This window comes from Lepidochelys kempii, chromosome 17 (assembly GCF_965140265.1).
Source record: "Lepidochelys kempii isolate rLepKem1 chromosome 17, rLepKem1.hap2, whole genome shotgun sequence".
NCBI lineage: Eukaryota > Metazoa > Chordata > Testudines > Cheloniidae > Lepidochelys > Lepidochelys kempii.
Window position 1 is genome coordinate 5813317 of NC_133272.1, and position 14047 is coordinate 5827363.

A 14047-nucleotide genomic window follows, 5' to 3' on the forward strand; every position below is an offset into this window, starting at 1 on the left:
AACACTTCAATCTCTCTGGTCACTCAATTTCAGACCTAAAAGTTGCAATTCTCCAACTAAAAAACTTCAAAAACAGACTCCATTGAGAAATGGCAGAATTGGAATTAATTTGCAAACTAGACACCATTAAATTAGGCTTGAATAAAGACTGGGAGTGGATGGGTCATTACACAAAGTAAAAACTATTTCCCCATGCTAATTTTTTTCCCCTACTGTTACTCACACCTTCTTGTCAACTCTCTGAAATGGGCCATCCTGATTATCACTACAAAAGGTTTTTTTTTTCCTCCTGCTGATAATAGCCCACCTTAATTAGTTGGTCTCGTTACAGTTGGTATGGCAACACCCATTTTTTCATGTTCTGTGTGTGTGTGTGTGTATGTATATATATATATATATATCTTCCTACTGTATTTTCCACTGCATGCATCCGATGAAATGGGTTTTAGCCCACAAAAGCTTATGCCCAAATAAATTTGTTAGTCTCTAAGGTGCCGCAAGTACTCCTCTTTTTTTTTTTTAGATTACAATAGTTAAGTCACATTTGAGGAAAATATATTACACTTTATATTCTTGTTTCTCTCATTTATATTTCAAATTCTTTATATATATAGTATTAAAGAAGTATAGTGTATATACACATAGTACAGTATACACAAAGTATAGTATCTACACATATATACATCTTTTTTAAGACTGACATTTTATTTGTCAATAACTCTGATGTGTTGATCTTTATTTTCGTTTATTTCAGGAAAATAGATACAAACAGTATACTGTGGTGCTACCCTCATAGTCATGATTAATTAAACCATTCAGTTTTATACCATTTACTGTGTTTAGCTTTTGAGCTCCATTTATTGCCTATGAGAGAACTAGTGAGAAGCACCTTCCAGTGCTATATGAAGGGAATGTCTGTAGACATAATGAAGGCCGGGCCCTTCCTGTCCAAAGCAATTGACTGTCTTTAGCCTATGAGCCTGGGAACCCGTGTTTGTTCTTGAATTGGGGATTCTTGCAAAACAGTGCAGTTCTAGTATAAATCTAGATGAGAAATTATACCCTTGTTGTACTCTCTTGGTTAATTATGCAGAAGCATTGACTTTGAGAAACTGGGGCAGCTGTGTTAAGGAATCCCCATTTACACTAGGTAAAAAAGTAAACAGTAAATGGAGAGTAGTGTAACAAACACTTGCGGTATCAAAAAACAACTGTGAAAAGAATCTGTCTTAATGTGCTAGCCCACTGCAGTTTAACATATTGCTTACAACCTTCACAATAGAGTTTGAGTGACTTCAGTTACACATTCCAGAAGACTGGCAGTCTGTTACAATCAGAGTCCAGACTCTAAAGCAGGCTAATTTACAGCAATGGGATGAAGAAAGTTGTGGATTTGTATTACACACTCTCACCTGACACCGTATCTGATCCCTCACCCGCTGATTGACATCTTGAATGAGCTCTTTGAAGCAAGTTCCAGCTTAATTAAAACGTTTGCTTGGTTAGCAGTGATCTGTGAAAGCCTGTGATAAATATTGAATCGGGTTCACCTGCTGGTTACTGTGAGTGGATAAACAGCTGCTTTGTGCAGTTTAATCAAGAGACTGTAGCAGCAGAATACTACTCCTTTTAAAAGAGTTTTAAAAAAGAATAGCTGAAAAGCTCTAGTAATGTCACTTCTGATATCTTACTAGGGTGTGATTGTGTGAGATTTCACACAAAAGGTATTCACCACTGTATCGTTCAGATGGCTTTGTACCCAATGAAATATAGAAGAAGATATCAAGAAGTCCCCTTATCTCTGTGCTTCAAAGATCATAGCCTCAGTGTTTGTTTAACCTTATTTTACACTTAACTCTCTCAGTGTATTTGACTCTTCTTTTATTATTCATAGAATCTCAGAAATGCAGGGCTGAAAGGGACTTTAAGAGGTCAACAAGTCCAGCCCCCTGCACTGAGGCAGGACCAAATAAACCTAGACTATCCCTGGCAGGTGTTTAGCCACCATGTTCTTAAAAACCTCCATTGATGCGGATTCCACAACCTCCCTTGGAAGCCTCTTTCAGAAATTAACTACCCTTAATAGTAAGAGAGCGCTTCCTAATATCTAACCTAAATCTTCCTTCCTGCAGATTAAGCCCATTATTTCCTGTCCTGTCTTCAGTGAGCATGGAGAACAGTTGATCCCCGTCCTCTTTATAACAACCCTTAACATATTTTAAGACTATCATCAGTCTTTTTTTCTCAAGACTAAATGTTCCCAGTGTTTTTAACTTTTCCTCCTAGGTCAGGTTTTGATATTTGTTGCTCTCCTCTGGTCTCTCTCCAGTTTGTCCACATTTTTCCTAATGTGTGGCACCCAGAATTGAACACAATACTCCAAGCTGAGGTTTCACCAGTGCTGAGTAGAGTGAGACAGTTACCTCTCAGGTCTTGCATACGACACTCCTGTTAATACACTGCAGAATATTACCCTTGCCTTTTTTTTTTTTTTTTTTTTTTTTTTGCATCTCTTGACTCATATTTGGTTTGTGGTCCACCATAACCCCCAGATCCTTTATAGAAGTACTACCACCTAGCCAGTTATTCCCCATTTTGTAGTTGTGTATTTGATTTCTGCTTAAGTGTAGTACTTTGCACTTATCTTTATTGAATTTCATCTTGTTGAATTCAGACCAATTCTCCAGTTTGTCACAGTCATTTTGAATTCTAATCCAGTCCTCTAAAGTGTTTGCAACCCCTTTCAGCTTGGTGTCATCTTCAAATTTTATAAACACTCTCTCCACTCTATTATCTAAGTCATTAATGAAAAAATTGACTAGTACTGGATCCAGCACTGACCCGTACAGGACCCCTTCATTTCTTTGGATAAAGGAAAAGCAAGCCCCAGAAATAATTTTTTTTGTTGTAGGAAAATGGGGCACATAAAAAGGCATTGCTCCACAAAAAAATCTTAAACTCTCAGAAGTGGGGCTGTAACTCTGGGAAAGCCAGGCTTCGCAGTGCTAGGGAAACTTGGACTAGCCCAGGAAACTGCTTTCTGGACACCAAGAGAGATGGGAGGTCAGTCGGGTTTCAAATTTCACTTTTCCTGAGGGAGAGACCCAGATTGTTGTCTCAGCCTGTGCAAAGAGAACTTGGGGAATGTACTGTTTTTTTTTTTACAGGAAACAAACCAGACACAAGGGAGAAAAGCCCAATGAGATGCTCTGAATAACAGAGGGATTCCTTGAGTGTGGGTGACAGAGAAAGGGTAGAACTTGTTTCATGTGTTCTGGAAGCTCAGGACATACTGATAACCAAACCCCTGATGTGAGCACCAAACACCTTGACAAACTACACAACCAGATGAAACCACTCAGGCAGAAACTGGATGATAGGATACATGCAGCCCAGAGTGACTGGCTGAGCAGCAAGAATGAAGCAAGCAAGTAGAGATCATCCTTGGAAAGATGAGGAGGCTTCTATAAGCCAAAGGCATCCGTGTTTTGGATTTAAAAATCCTGCTTCAGGCATAAGGCCACCAGGAGCTGGTCCACATCACTGCTAGTGGGCATAATTGGGCCAGGATACTTTGTGGCACAAATACAAAGGAAAAGGCAACGTGGAAGCTGCATTTGGAGAAGGTGGCCCCAGATAATAAGGAGACATCTAAGAACCACATTATATGCAAGAACATTCACAAAATCATGATCACCGATGTGGAAGAGCACCTGTATCACAAAGAACAACAGTGGCTAGAGTTGGGGATAACTTGCAGGAAGCTTGGGGAAGATTCCACCCATCCATATGACCAGAGAGCTGAGCTACAAACTCATGTTGGAGAACTTAAAAGACAGCTGGCCCAGAAGGAGGAGGAAGTGCAAGCAGCCGTGACTAAGATGGAAGAGGAAGAAAGCTAGAAGAACATGGCCCAGAAAAAATATCTGTAAACTGGAATCTCAGATTAGTGAACATCAAGGACACCTTGAGCGAGTACATAGGAACAAAGCAAAAACTCAGAAGCAGGAGCTGAGGAAAAAGCTGAAGGTACTGGGAATGGAGCTAGAAGACACAGTAGACTCCACTGCTGCATAGTGGGAACTCACATTAAAGTGGGAACAGAAAATGGCTTTCGTGAAGAAGACCCTGAATGATGAGGCAAAGACCCATGAGGCACAACCCAGGCGATGAGAGAGAAGCAGTTACGAGCTATGAAGGAGCTGACAGAACAGCTGGAACACACCAAGTGAGTGACAGCAAACTCTGAGAAGGCAAAGCAGGCTCTGGAGAGTTAGCAGGCAGAGAGCTGTTCAGTGAGGTGAAGGTACTTCAGCAGGTCAAAGAGGACTCTGAGTTCAAGTCCAAGAAAGTAGAAGTCCAGCACCAAGATCTGCAAGTAAAATAAGTTGACTGTAAGAGAGTGTGGATGGAGCTGGCTAGGAAAGTTACCAGACATCAGTGCAAGGTCACAGGCCTTCTGAGCTGATCAGAAAGCACGTCACTCAAGTCAGTGACAGGCTGAGTCACAGCCTCAGGATTCTCAGGAGTGGTTGCAGGAGGAGAAGTGCCAGAAGCTGAGCCTCAGCACTAAGCTAAGGCAGATGGAGGAAGAGAACAGCTCCCAAGAGCAGCAAAAAGAGAGCAGGAGACCATGAGATCAACCTCCTGAGTACGAGTCACTCAGTTCTAGCAATGGAGGAGCAAACCTGTGGAGAAGAGAAGGTAGTGAAAGGACACGGTGTGTCTGGGAGGGTGGAGGGGGATATTACTCACCTAATAACATGGGTGGAAGAAGAATGCAAATGGGTACAATTAAATGAAATCCTAAAAGCCTCAGGCAAGACTGTGCAGACCTTTATAATTGAAACCCTGAGAGGAAGCTGGATATTGTTTTGGACTTTCTCAGTGTATGTGTATATGTATCTGACATTTGCATTATTTATCATCTAAGTATGGATGTGGAAAGGTGGTTTATTTTGAGTCCCTCTACCTAGGAACAAAGGAATTGCCAAACTAGATCAGACTCATAGTCATCCTGTCCAGTATCATGTGTCTAACAGTGGTTAGCACCAGATGCTTCTAAGAAAGGTGCAAGAAACCTGCAAGAGGTAGATGTTGGATAATTCCCTCCCATCCCCTGAAAGTGTCATCCTACCTCCTAATAGTTCGAAATTGATTTAAGTCCTGAAGCCTGAGGATTTTATATCTCCTGCAAAACATTTTTTAAGCATTAACTACTATAATTTTGGAAATTTTTGTTATCCATATAAATGTCCAGTCCCTGAGAATCTTGCTAAATTCTACAGTGAAAACGATAAAATTTAACCTTAGATGGTGTAAAACAGTTGTTAGCTCAACTATTTTTTTTAGCTAAGTGTGGATGGAGCCAAACTGTGTTATAACCAGTTATTTTAAAACTTCCTTCCTTAAACAAGTATTTTCTACCAGGATTAAATCACTTGGTATTTTTAAACCAGTTATCACAATTTGGCTCTCTGGACCAACAGTAACACAGATGGAGTACAATCATATTTAACATCTCTGGGTAAACTTGGGTGTTTTCGTAGTGTGGAACAGGGCCTTATGGATAAATTAGATATTGCCCTTAATCTTTCCTTAAAAAAATGTAATATTCCTCTAATTCTAAATAGTCTAATGAGAGTTATAAAATGATAATGTAGATAAAGTTGTTCTAACTATTTAACTTGTTTTTACCAGTTACTATCTTTTTGTGTATCTAGGAATTCTTTCAATAAAAAAGATTTAAAACCCAAAAAAGGTACTATATAATTTGGGAAATGCAGGAGAAAGATATTTATTGAGCACGTGTGGTGTACCAGACTGTTCAGATGCAAGAGATGTGCTCTCTGTCCCAGGGAGTTTACAAGCAAAATAAAATAATAGACCATACAATTTATAACAAACTCAAGAGCATTGTTGTAGCAGCAATATAAATATAACAAAAACTCAACCACAGAAGTCCCATTTGAACCCTTTCTTCAACTTCCTGCCAAAACAGAGAAAAACATGGGCCTTGTGGTTAACAAACTTGGGTCCTGAAGGTTAACAAATTTGGGTATTAGTAAAATAAGTTTTAGTATTCAAGTTAACTTTCTTTCCTCACTATTTCTCAGTTGCCCTGAAAGGAATATGACAGATACTTTTGTTGTAGCTTAGCAAGCTCCTCTCCTTCCTGAAATGCAAATTTATAATTTTTACTGCAGTACTCCCCAACTATACCGTAATTACCTTTTACAGTGAAAAGTAACTAGGGCTCTTTTTCCTCTTTCTACAGTAATGGGAGACTACAATGTAATAAATTATGCTAAGTCACAACTACAATGATATAAATAGCTTATGGTACAGAAATGCAGAACCCAAAGTGTCACTTATGAAAATGTTAAAAATCTCAGCTATTTCCAACTTTTTTTTTTTTTTTTTTAAGAAAATCTCTGCAGAAATTTCCGTGACTGAGTATTGCGAGATGTAGGGTAGCATGAAGGAGAAGTTGCTGCTTTAACCATCCTGTTGCCTTAATTATTCCTTCTTTGTGTTGTTTGATTTCCAGAGATATTTGTCAGTTTGGGTTGATTTTACTATGTTTTAATCATAAAATGGCATTTCTTTACATTATGGTCTACCAGAAATCTAGTCTGCTGAAGTCCCAAACCAGAACTTTTTTAAGGAAGGTAAATCCTATGATGACATTTAGATTCTCTTTCTTTTTAACGGCTTGTTTGGGTCCTCTGCAACAGAAGTATAAATATTTATTGCTGAGGATCCCAAAATAATTTATTTTTAAATATAAAATGTGTGTGTGCGCTTGCATGCACACAGGCAATGCATCCTCCAGGAATTTTGCCCAAACCTTACCTTCCTTAACGAAAGCTAGTTTTGAGGGCCTGAACAAGTTGAACAGTAGTATCCTTTTTCAATTGTTAAGCTTAGAGGGGCGGAATTTTTTTTTACTAAAAAATGTTTTTAGAAAATAAAAGTAAAAATAACCCACATTAAACCATGGAATTATGTGGCTATATGCACCTGGGTCATAAATTAATTGTACTCAAGCAAGGTTGGGGAATAGCTTGCCTAAAACAGACAATCCTCTTTACTGATTGATCTGTATGCTGTTTACTTTAACCCACTTGTCATAGAAACCCGAAGCTCAATTGTTTTATGAAGTGCTTCCTCATGTGTCAATGCCTAACCTAAAGGCACTTTCAATTAACTTTCAGTTTTAATATATTTGAAAGATCTTTCCCAAAAAAATTCTAATGGAGAAAGAGCATTTGAGAGTGTGAAACTCCGGTTTAATGCAAATAAAGGGCTCACCTTCTCAAATAAGAGCCTTCTTAATGTGTGGGTTTTTTTGTTGTTGGTTAGTTGTTATACAGGCACCTTTTTAAAGTGGGGTTTTTTTTTCTTTGCTGAGGGCGTCTGTGGCTTTCAGAAATGTTATGACTGCTGCAAAGCAGTTATATACTTTTACTGGTTACTATAAAATCAGCCTGAGTTTACAGCTTTCCTGATTTTTTTGTTTGTTTTGTTTTGTTAGTAAAAGGTAACATTTTAAAGTTGCAGTAGTGAGTGGAGTGCTTCTGAAAGCCAGTATTATGCCAATTTCAATCTTTTTAAGAAAAACTTGGAGGTCACCTGTAAAATATTGTAATTTATATATACCCCCACACATATGCAGGCAATGGTTTTGATTTTAGCTTTTTAATAAAAAGTTTCTTTGAAATTTATTTTTTCCACAAAGATACAGTAGAAAGAATTATCACTGTTGGTGTTGTACATAAAAATTTGAATTGCATTTTCCAATCATCTTGACTGTATAAGTACAGTGTAGGACAGCAAATATTACTGTGCTTTGGGAAATTGTTGTTGTACTGGTCTAGATTTCTCTAAAATTTACATTTAGTAAAGTAAACGTTTAGGCCTCACATTATCCTCCCATAAAGGATTAATGGTATTGCATCATCTCTGAGGGAAAAATATGAATTCAAATGAAAGGGGATAGATATGGGCAAAAAGGCCTGCACAGTCAGCAAAAGTAAACTGATTCTACAGCTTATTTACATTAATTCTCTTAGTATGTTAATAAATATCATTATTTCAAAGATCAAAATAGAATATAGATCAAAATATCATGATATAATTTGCATTCCAATTTTCTGAGAGTATAAACTGTCGGATATTGCCGCATATGTAACATACACCACATGTCAGCTGTTTCCTGCTTCAGTGCTGACAAGAGCCCCATTCATAACTCTCTTCTTTTTATCCTTTCAGTGAATAAGTAATTATTCAATATAGAAGGCAGGATATTTGGAACTGGCTATTTAATGTGGCAGCACACCGTAATGAAATCTGCTGTTACTGGCAACCTGAGAGGGGAATGTAACAATTCCAGCATGGCTGTAACTTTATCTGCTTTGACGGCCTGTTTATTTAGCACATCAGTGAACCTTTTATCCCAGTGAGTGACAGCTCCAGAAGGGTCACATTTACATCCATTCTATCATGTATTGTAATATTTAATGGCGGACAACGCTGAGGGGGACTCAGGGTAATTCGAACTTGCTTTTCCACAGAGTGGAGGCTAAGAGACAGCTTGATCCCCAGTATTGTGGTGTAACACATGCCATGACTTAGCATTTGTTTATGAAGGATAATCAATTAAAAGCAGGGGAAAAAACTTTCAGCTGTCAAGTACAGTTTGTTGCTACCTGCGCCATCAAACTAAAAACCAAGTGCAAACTATTTTACGCTCTTAAGACATGCTGATCAGTTTTTCACTATTGCATGTGCTTGTACAGACAAGATACTCTTCTTAGAGATATCTTAACATTTTCTTTGTATCCTCTACCTACATCCTAATTATTATCTTCCCAATAGTTCATGTTGTGGAAGAGATTGAGGATGAATTTCTCTGTTACAAAGTAATTAGAGTGGGGGAAAAAACCCAGTTGTCCTGCTATTCCAAATATTTTTCCTGGATTCAGTTCTGCTAGTTAAGAATTATGAAACTGTTAAGGCGAAATGAGAGTATTCACTAGAATTGACTAATGGCATAACACCATGATGAGTGTATTACTAATGGAGTATATGCTTTGAAGCCAATTTAGTGAAATTTGATTTGCAGATGAAACAACGTTAAAACAAAGTTTTCAGTATTAGTTTTAATGTGGTTGCCCAGTCAGGTCTTGATCCTAAGGTGCTGCAGACGCGTGTCCTGATCCAGCAAAGCTCTTAAGCACATGCTTAAATTTATGTATGTGAGAAGTCTCTCTGACTTCAGTTGCACTATTCACATGCTTAAGTGCTTTACTGGATTGAGGCCAGAGTGCTCAGCACCTTATAGGATCAAGCCCTCAATGGAAAAGTAATTTCCTTTAGCTGGCAGTCAGTATATAAGTACTTGTTCAAATTAAGAAACATAATAAACAATCCTTTTCCCCCACATCAATGTTCCTCACTTTTTCTTCATTTGTCTGCTATGAAACAAAGGCTGCCATCTGGTTTGAAGACAGCATGTGTCTCTTGTATAACATGCTTTTACTCAGTCCTTAAGGCCTGGGAACTCCTAACGCTAGGTGTCCTGCATAACTTGCTACTAAACTGTTCTGGCTTTTTTCATTGTAATAATTTGTCACAGGTAAATTAGAGGTAATTGGCCATGCTTGATGACAGAAAATAAACCTAAAGTGGAAAAACTTTCCTCGTGCATTGTAAAAATTAGTTAAAAATTCTTTTTCTTTTCTGGCACAAAGGAATAAACAAATTAAAGTGTCATGTACACACTAACGTTATTTTACTGGCATAGCACTTGAGTTTAACCACAGTCTGGTTTGTATAAATCCTGGAGAGACAGTGAACCGTACCAGTAAACCTTTCTATATGTAAAATTAATAGATGGTATAACCAAGGATATGTATCAACTTTGGTACTAAATTTCATATGTTTATTTCAATGGTACCCTTTTAATTTCCATCAAAGCAATGGCATATTAACCTGGACATATTATACTGACTGGCAAAGAATATATAAAGAAAAGAGCAAATGGAGAATTTGGTAATCACTTAGGTTTTTTATTCGAGAGATACTCTCTTTTCTATGATAACTTTTTTAGAAATTATTTTGAGATTTTGTAATGTTTTGGGTATACTTTTAACTTGAGTCCACTATTCAAAGTTTGATAGATTAATTAATGGGAAGTTTTGAACTACCCTAGAGGAAAACTCTCAGTGGTCAATATGGAGATTTGGTATATGCAGTTTGCAGTGGTAATGTCCTCATAAACTTTCCTTGTTTTGGTTACAGTCTCCTGGCCTCTGCACACAGTGTTCCTGTTCTTCTGCAAAAGAAAATGGTAAAAATGTTAGTTATGCAAAGAGGAAGGAAAATGGAGGAAAGCCACACATCCCAAAAATATTTTTTGGAACTCGAACACACAAGCAAATAGCTCAGATTACTAGAGAGCTGCAGAGGACAGTATACTCCAGTGTCCGTATGACAATTCTTTCTAGCCGGGATCATACCTGTGTTCATCCAGTGGTATCGAGAAGTAGTAACAGGAATGAAAAATGTGCAGACTTGTTGGAAGGAAAAAATGTGAGTAGTTTTGTTTCAGAAAATGAGCATTCATTAAAAAATATTAATGAAAGATTTAGCTGCCTGAGCAGCTGGATTGAGTAACATTCTAACTTCATAATGGCATGCTGGTTGGAAGCCCTTTTGTAACTTCTAATTCATTTTGTATTAGACCATTAATCTTCAGTAAATCTTGGTTCACAACATCAAAACTTAAAAGGCATAATAGATTATGACAATATATGATTATAGCGTTTGTTTGGGAGCTTAATTATAATTGCAATAACTTTTGCTTTCTCAAAACTTATTTCTTTTTTAAAATGTGAAATATGCTGATGATGATTAAATAATCCACTCAGGCCTGATTTCTCTCTGCTTAGTGTTTTATTTTATTTTATTGAGTGTATCTGGGCATTGAAGATGATTAGAATGCATGGGGGTAAAATTATTGTAGTAATTCTCTAGTTGGAACAAACTGTTTACTGATTCAAAATTAAGAGGATAGGGACTTAATTACCTGTGTTAAGTAAGTAGTAATTTAGAGCCTTTCTCGTGTGAATAACCCACCACAAATCTGGAACAAATAATCTGCTAATGATAGTAGCAGAGATACATTGTGCTTGCTCACACTATGATATAAGTGTTCTTGATAACATAATTTGTTCATCATCATCTTGGGTAACCAAATTTAGGATTTGTGCTCACCATTTCAGAGTTGTTTTAAGACTGTCTTGTTTCCTTTCCACTTTTGCAGCCTGCACTTAAAATAAATAAATAAAACTAAACTGCAAAAGCACAGCAGAATTTATTTATTTACAGGTAATCTGCAAAGGCTAACAAAATTACCCATCTTTTGCTTCTTCATAGTGTATAAGCCTGAAATGAATGTTCCAAAAAGCAGTGTGTATCTGCTTGTTTTCACATTTAAAATTCCTTGTTTATGCTGGAGGACAACAAATAGTTGGCTTGGCTGTACGTCGGATTGAACAAGACTAAATTTTAAGAAATTGAGGGGGATGGGATTTTTATATCACTGTTTAACACCGTTTTGTTTTGTAACACTTATTTTAATTCAAGCTGCTGACAAATACTTAAGAGAAAAGCTATTTGTGCAGGTTTCGATCCTTCCCTTAGTTCCTGTTCCTTCAGTTGTGAGCTGAAAAACTCTTATTCCAGTTTTCTAGTCCTTCAAGAAGTCCTGCAACAAAATGTTGATACTGATAGTTGTAAGGCAAATAGAACATTTTTTTCCAGCTGCCTCTATTCTCTGTAAGGAAGCTAAAAAGGGCACATACACTTTTTTCTTTTCTTTGTTGGTCACTTTTAAAATATATCAGCACCACACATACATTGATCATAAACGTAGGAAGATTAGTTGGGAGTCATTATATGCCAAAAATATTGTGTGTCTAAAAACTTAAAGGTTTTAATAATTGTGAGTATATTCATCCAGTAAAAGGTTTTTGCTGGTTTCCACTGTACAACTCAGACTTTAGAAAACTATTGAGGCTGATAGGAACTGCTTTTGTTGTCTCCACTGGCAAATTGTATGGTCGTACTGTACCTAGTTTCTGTTTTGTCCTCTTGTTGGGGCTTCAAGTTTATTTTGTATTCATCAAGTATAAGTGAGCATTTGCTTTTTATGCTCCCAAGCGCTAAGGGTAAGTTGTAGTGGTAATGAGAGCCAATTACACTGTCACTTTAGGTGTCTATGTTAACCAAGACTATATTACAGAAGTGAGCTGATAAACAGATACCTGACAATTTGTGAGCGAAAAGGCACCAAGTGTGATAACATTTCAACTGACAATCTGCCCCTTAGGGTTGTGTTACACTGTTAAAAATGGTATGGGCTTTCCTGTTCATGTTATCAATCTTCATATGACTAGGCAGCCTTAATTGCCTCTAGTCTAAAGTATATATTTCCAGGGATTTATTCTCTTCTTGGTGGTTTTGTTTGCTTAAAAGTTCATCAAAGAAAAGATAGGATTCACAGTAACTAATTTTACAGTAAAAAAAACAAACAAAAATACCCCCTGTACTCCGACTGACTAGAACAGAGAAATAATAGTTGTTTAGTTATACCTCAGGGACACTAGCGTTAACCAGTATTAAAATTTCAAAATTCTCCACTCCTCCCTGTAATTCCAGTGTATCAGCTCCAACCCATAAATTTAAGATTTGCCTGTCCAATCTCTCCCCTACCCTTCCAGGAAAAACAATACAAATAAACCCAAACCAACCTTGGAACGATGTGCTTTAACACACCTGAGCACCAGTGGAAGGACTGCTGTCAAAGTCATGAGCAGAACAACTATTGTTTGCTTTTATTGTTGAACACAACACTCTCCTGAGCTGTTAGCACAGAGAAGACATACAAATGAACAAGCTCAGGTGGATTCTAATGAGATTTAAATTCACTAGACATTTCTGGTTGGTAATTTGATGATGTAAGAAAGTTGATATACTGCTGGGTGGATGTGAATGTGCCATATTATTTTATTTTCTATCCTTCCCAGTTGAATTAACCATATGTATTTGGATTTATTAATTGCTCATGATTTAGAATCCATCCCACCCTCTTCCACTGCCAGGTTGCTATTGGTAAAATAGATGAAAAATTTCTTTGGGTTCACTGGGGAAAAACTCTGAAATGTACCTTACAGATTTATGTATGATAGGTTATAGATTCTGTCATATTTGCCTGCTTTGTTTCTGCCATTATATTTGTTGTTGTTATAGTCCAAAAGATAACAAGCACTTTTAAAAATACCTCAGTGATCGAGGTGAAGTAAAAGATTACAAAATAAGGGGTTTTTTTTGTTTTGTTTTTTGTTTTACAAAAAATGTAAGTTCACGTACATCATTGTTCCTAGTACAATATTTTGTTTTCAAACTCTCACGTATTTCCTTTTAGGGCGGGTCCTGTGTTTACTACCATGGTGTGCATAAAATTAGTGAACATCATGCTCTACAGTTTGCGCGTAAGAAGTGTCAGGCTTGGGACATAGAAGATCTAGTAAGCCTGGGAAAGAAGCTACGTGCATGTGCCTATTTTGCAGCTCGAGAACTCATGGTGGGGGCAGATATTGTATTTTGTCCTTACAACTACCTGCTGGATCCACAAATAAGAGAGAGTGTAAGTATATTTGTAAGTAGGGCTTGATCTAAAGTAGGAACTTATGTCGGTATAATTACGTCGCTCAGGAAAATCCGCACCCCTGTGCGACATAGTTATGCCAACCTAACCCTCGGCATAGACAGTGCTATGCTGACAGAAGGGTTTCTCCCATCGACCTTGCTACCGCCTGTTGGAAAAGTGGATATCTATGCTGATGGGAGAAACTCACCCGCCGGCCTAAGTAGTGTCTTTACTACGTATTATAGTGGTGCCGCTGCAGCGTTGTAAGAGGAGACAAGCCCTAGATTTTGTTTGTTGCACGGACTGAAGTTAAAGTGAGATGAATAAAGA

At 37.4% G+C, this 14047-nt stretch overlaps 1 protein-coding gene across 1 annotated transcript in view; it reads left to right on the plus strand.

Annotated features, from left to right (window-relative positions):
- BRIP1 (BRCA1 interacting DNA helicase 1) overlaps positions 1-14047 on the plus strand; it is a 134837-nt gene that overhangs the window by 31015 nt on the left and 89775 nt on the right. The window contains exons 8-9 of the mRNA XM_073315419.1: positions 10306-10596; positions 13493-13714. Of these exons, the coding sequence (XP_073171520.1) occupies positions 10306-10596; positions 13493-13714 (513 nt within the window). The remainder of the gene's footprint in view (positions 1-10305; positions 10597-13492; positions 13715-14047) is intronic.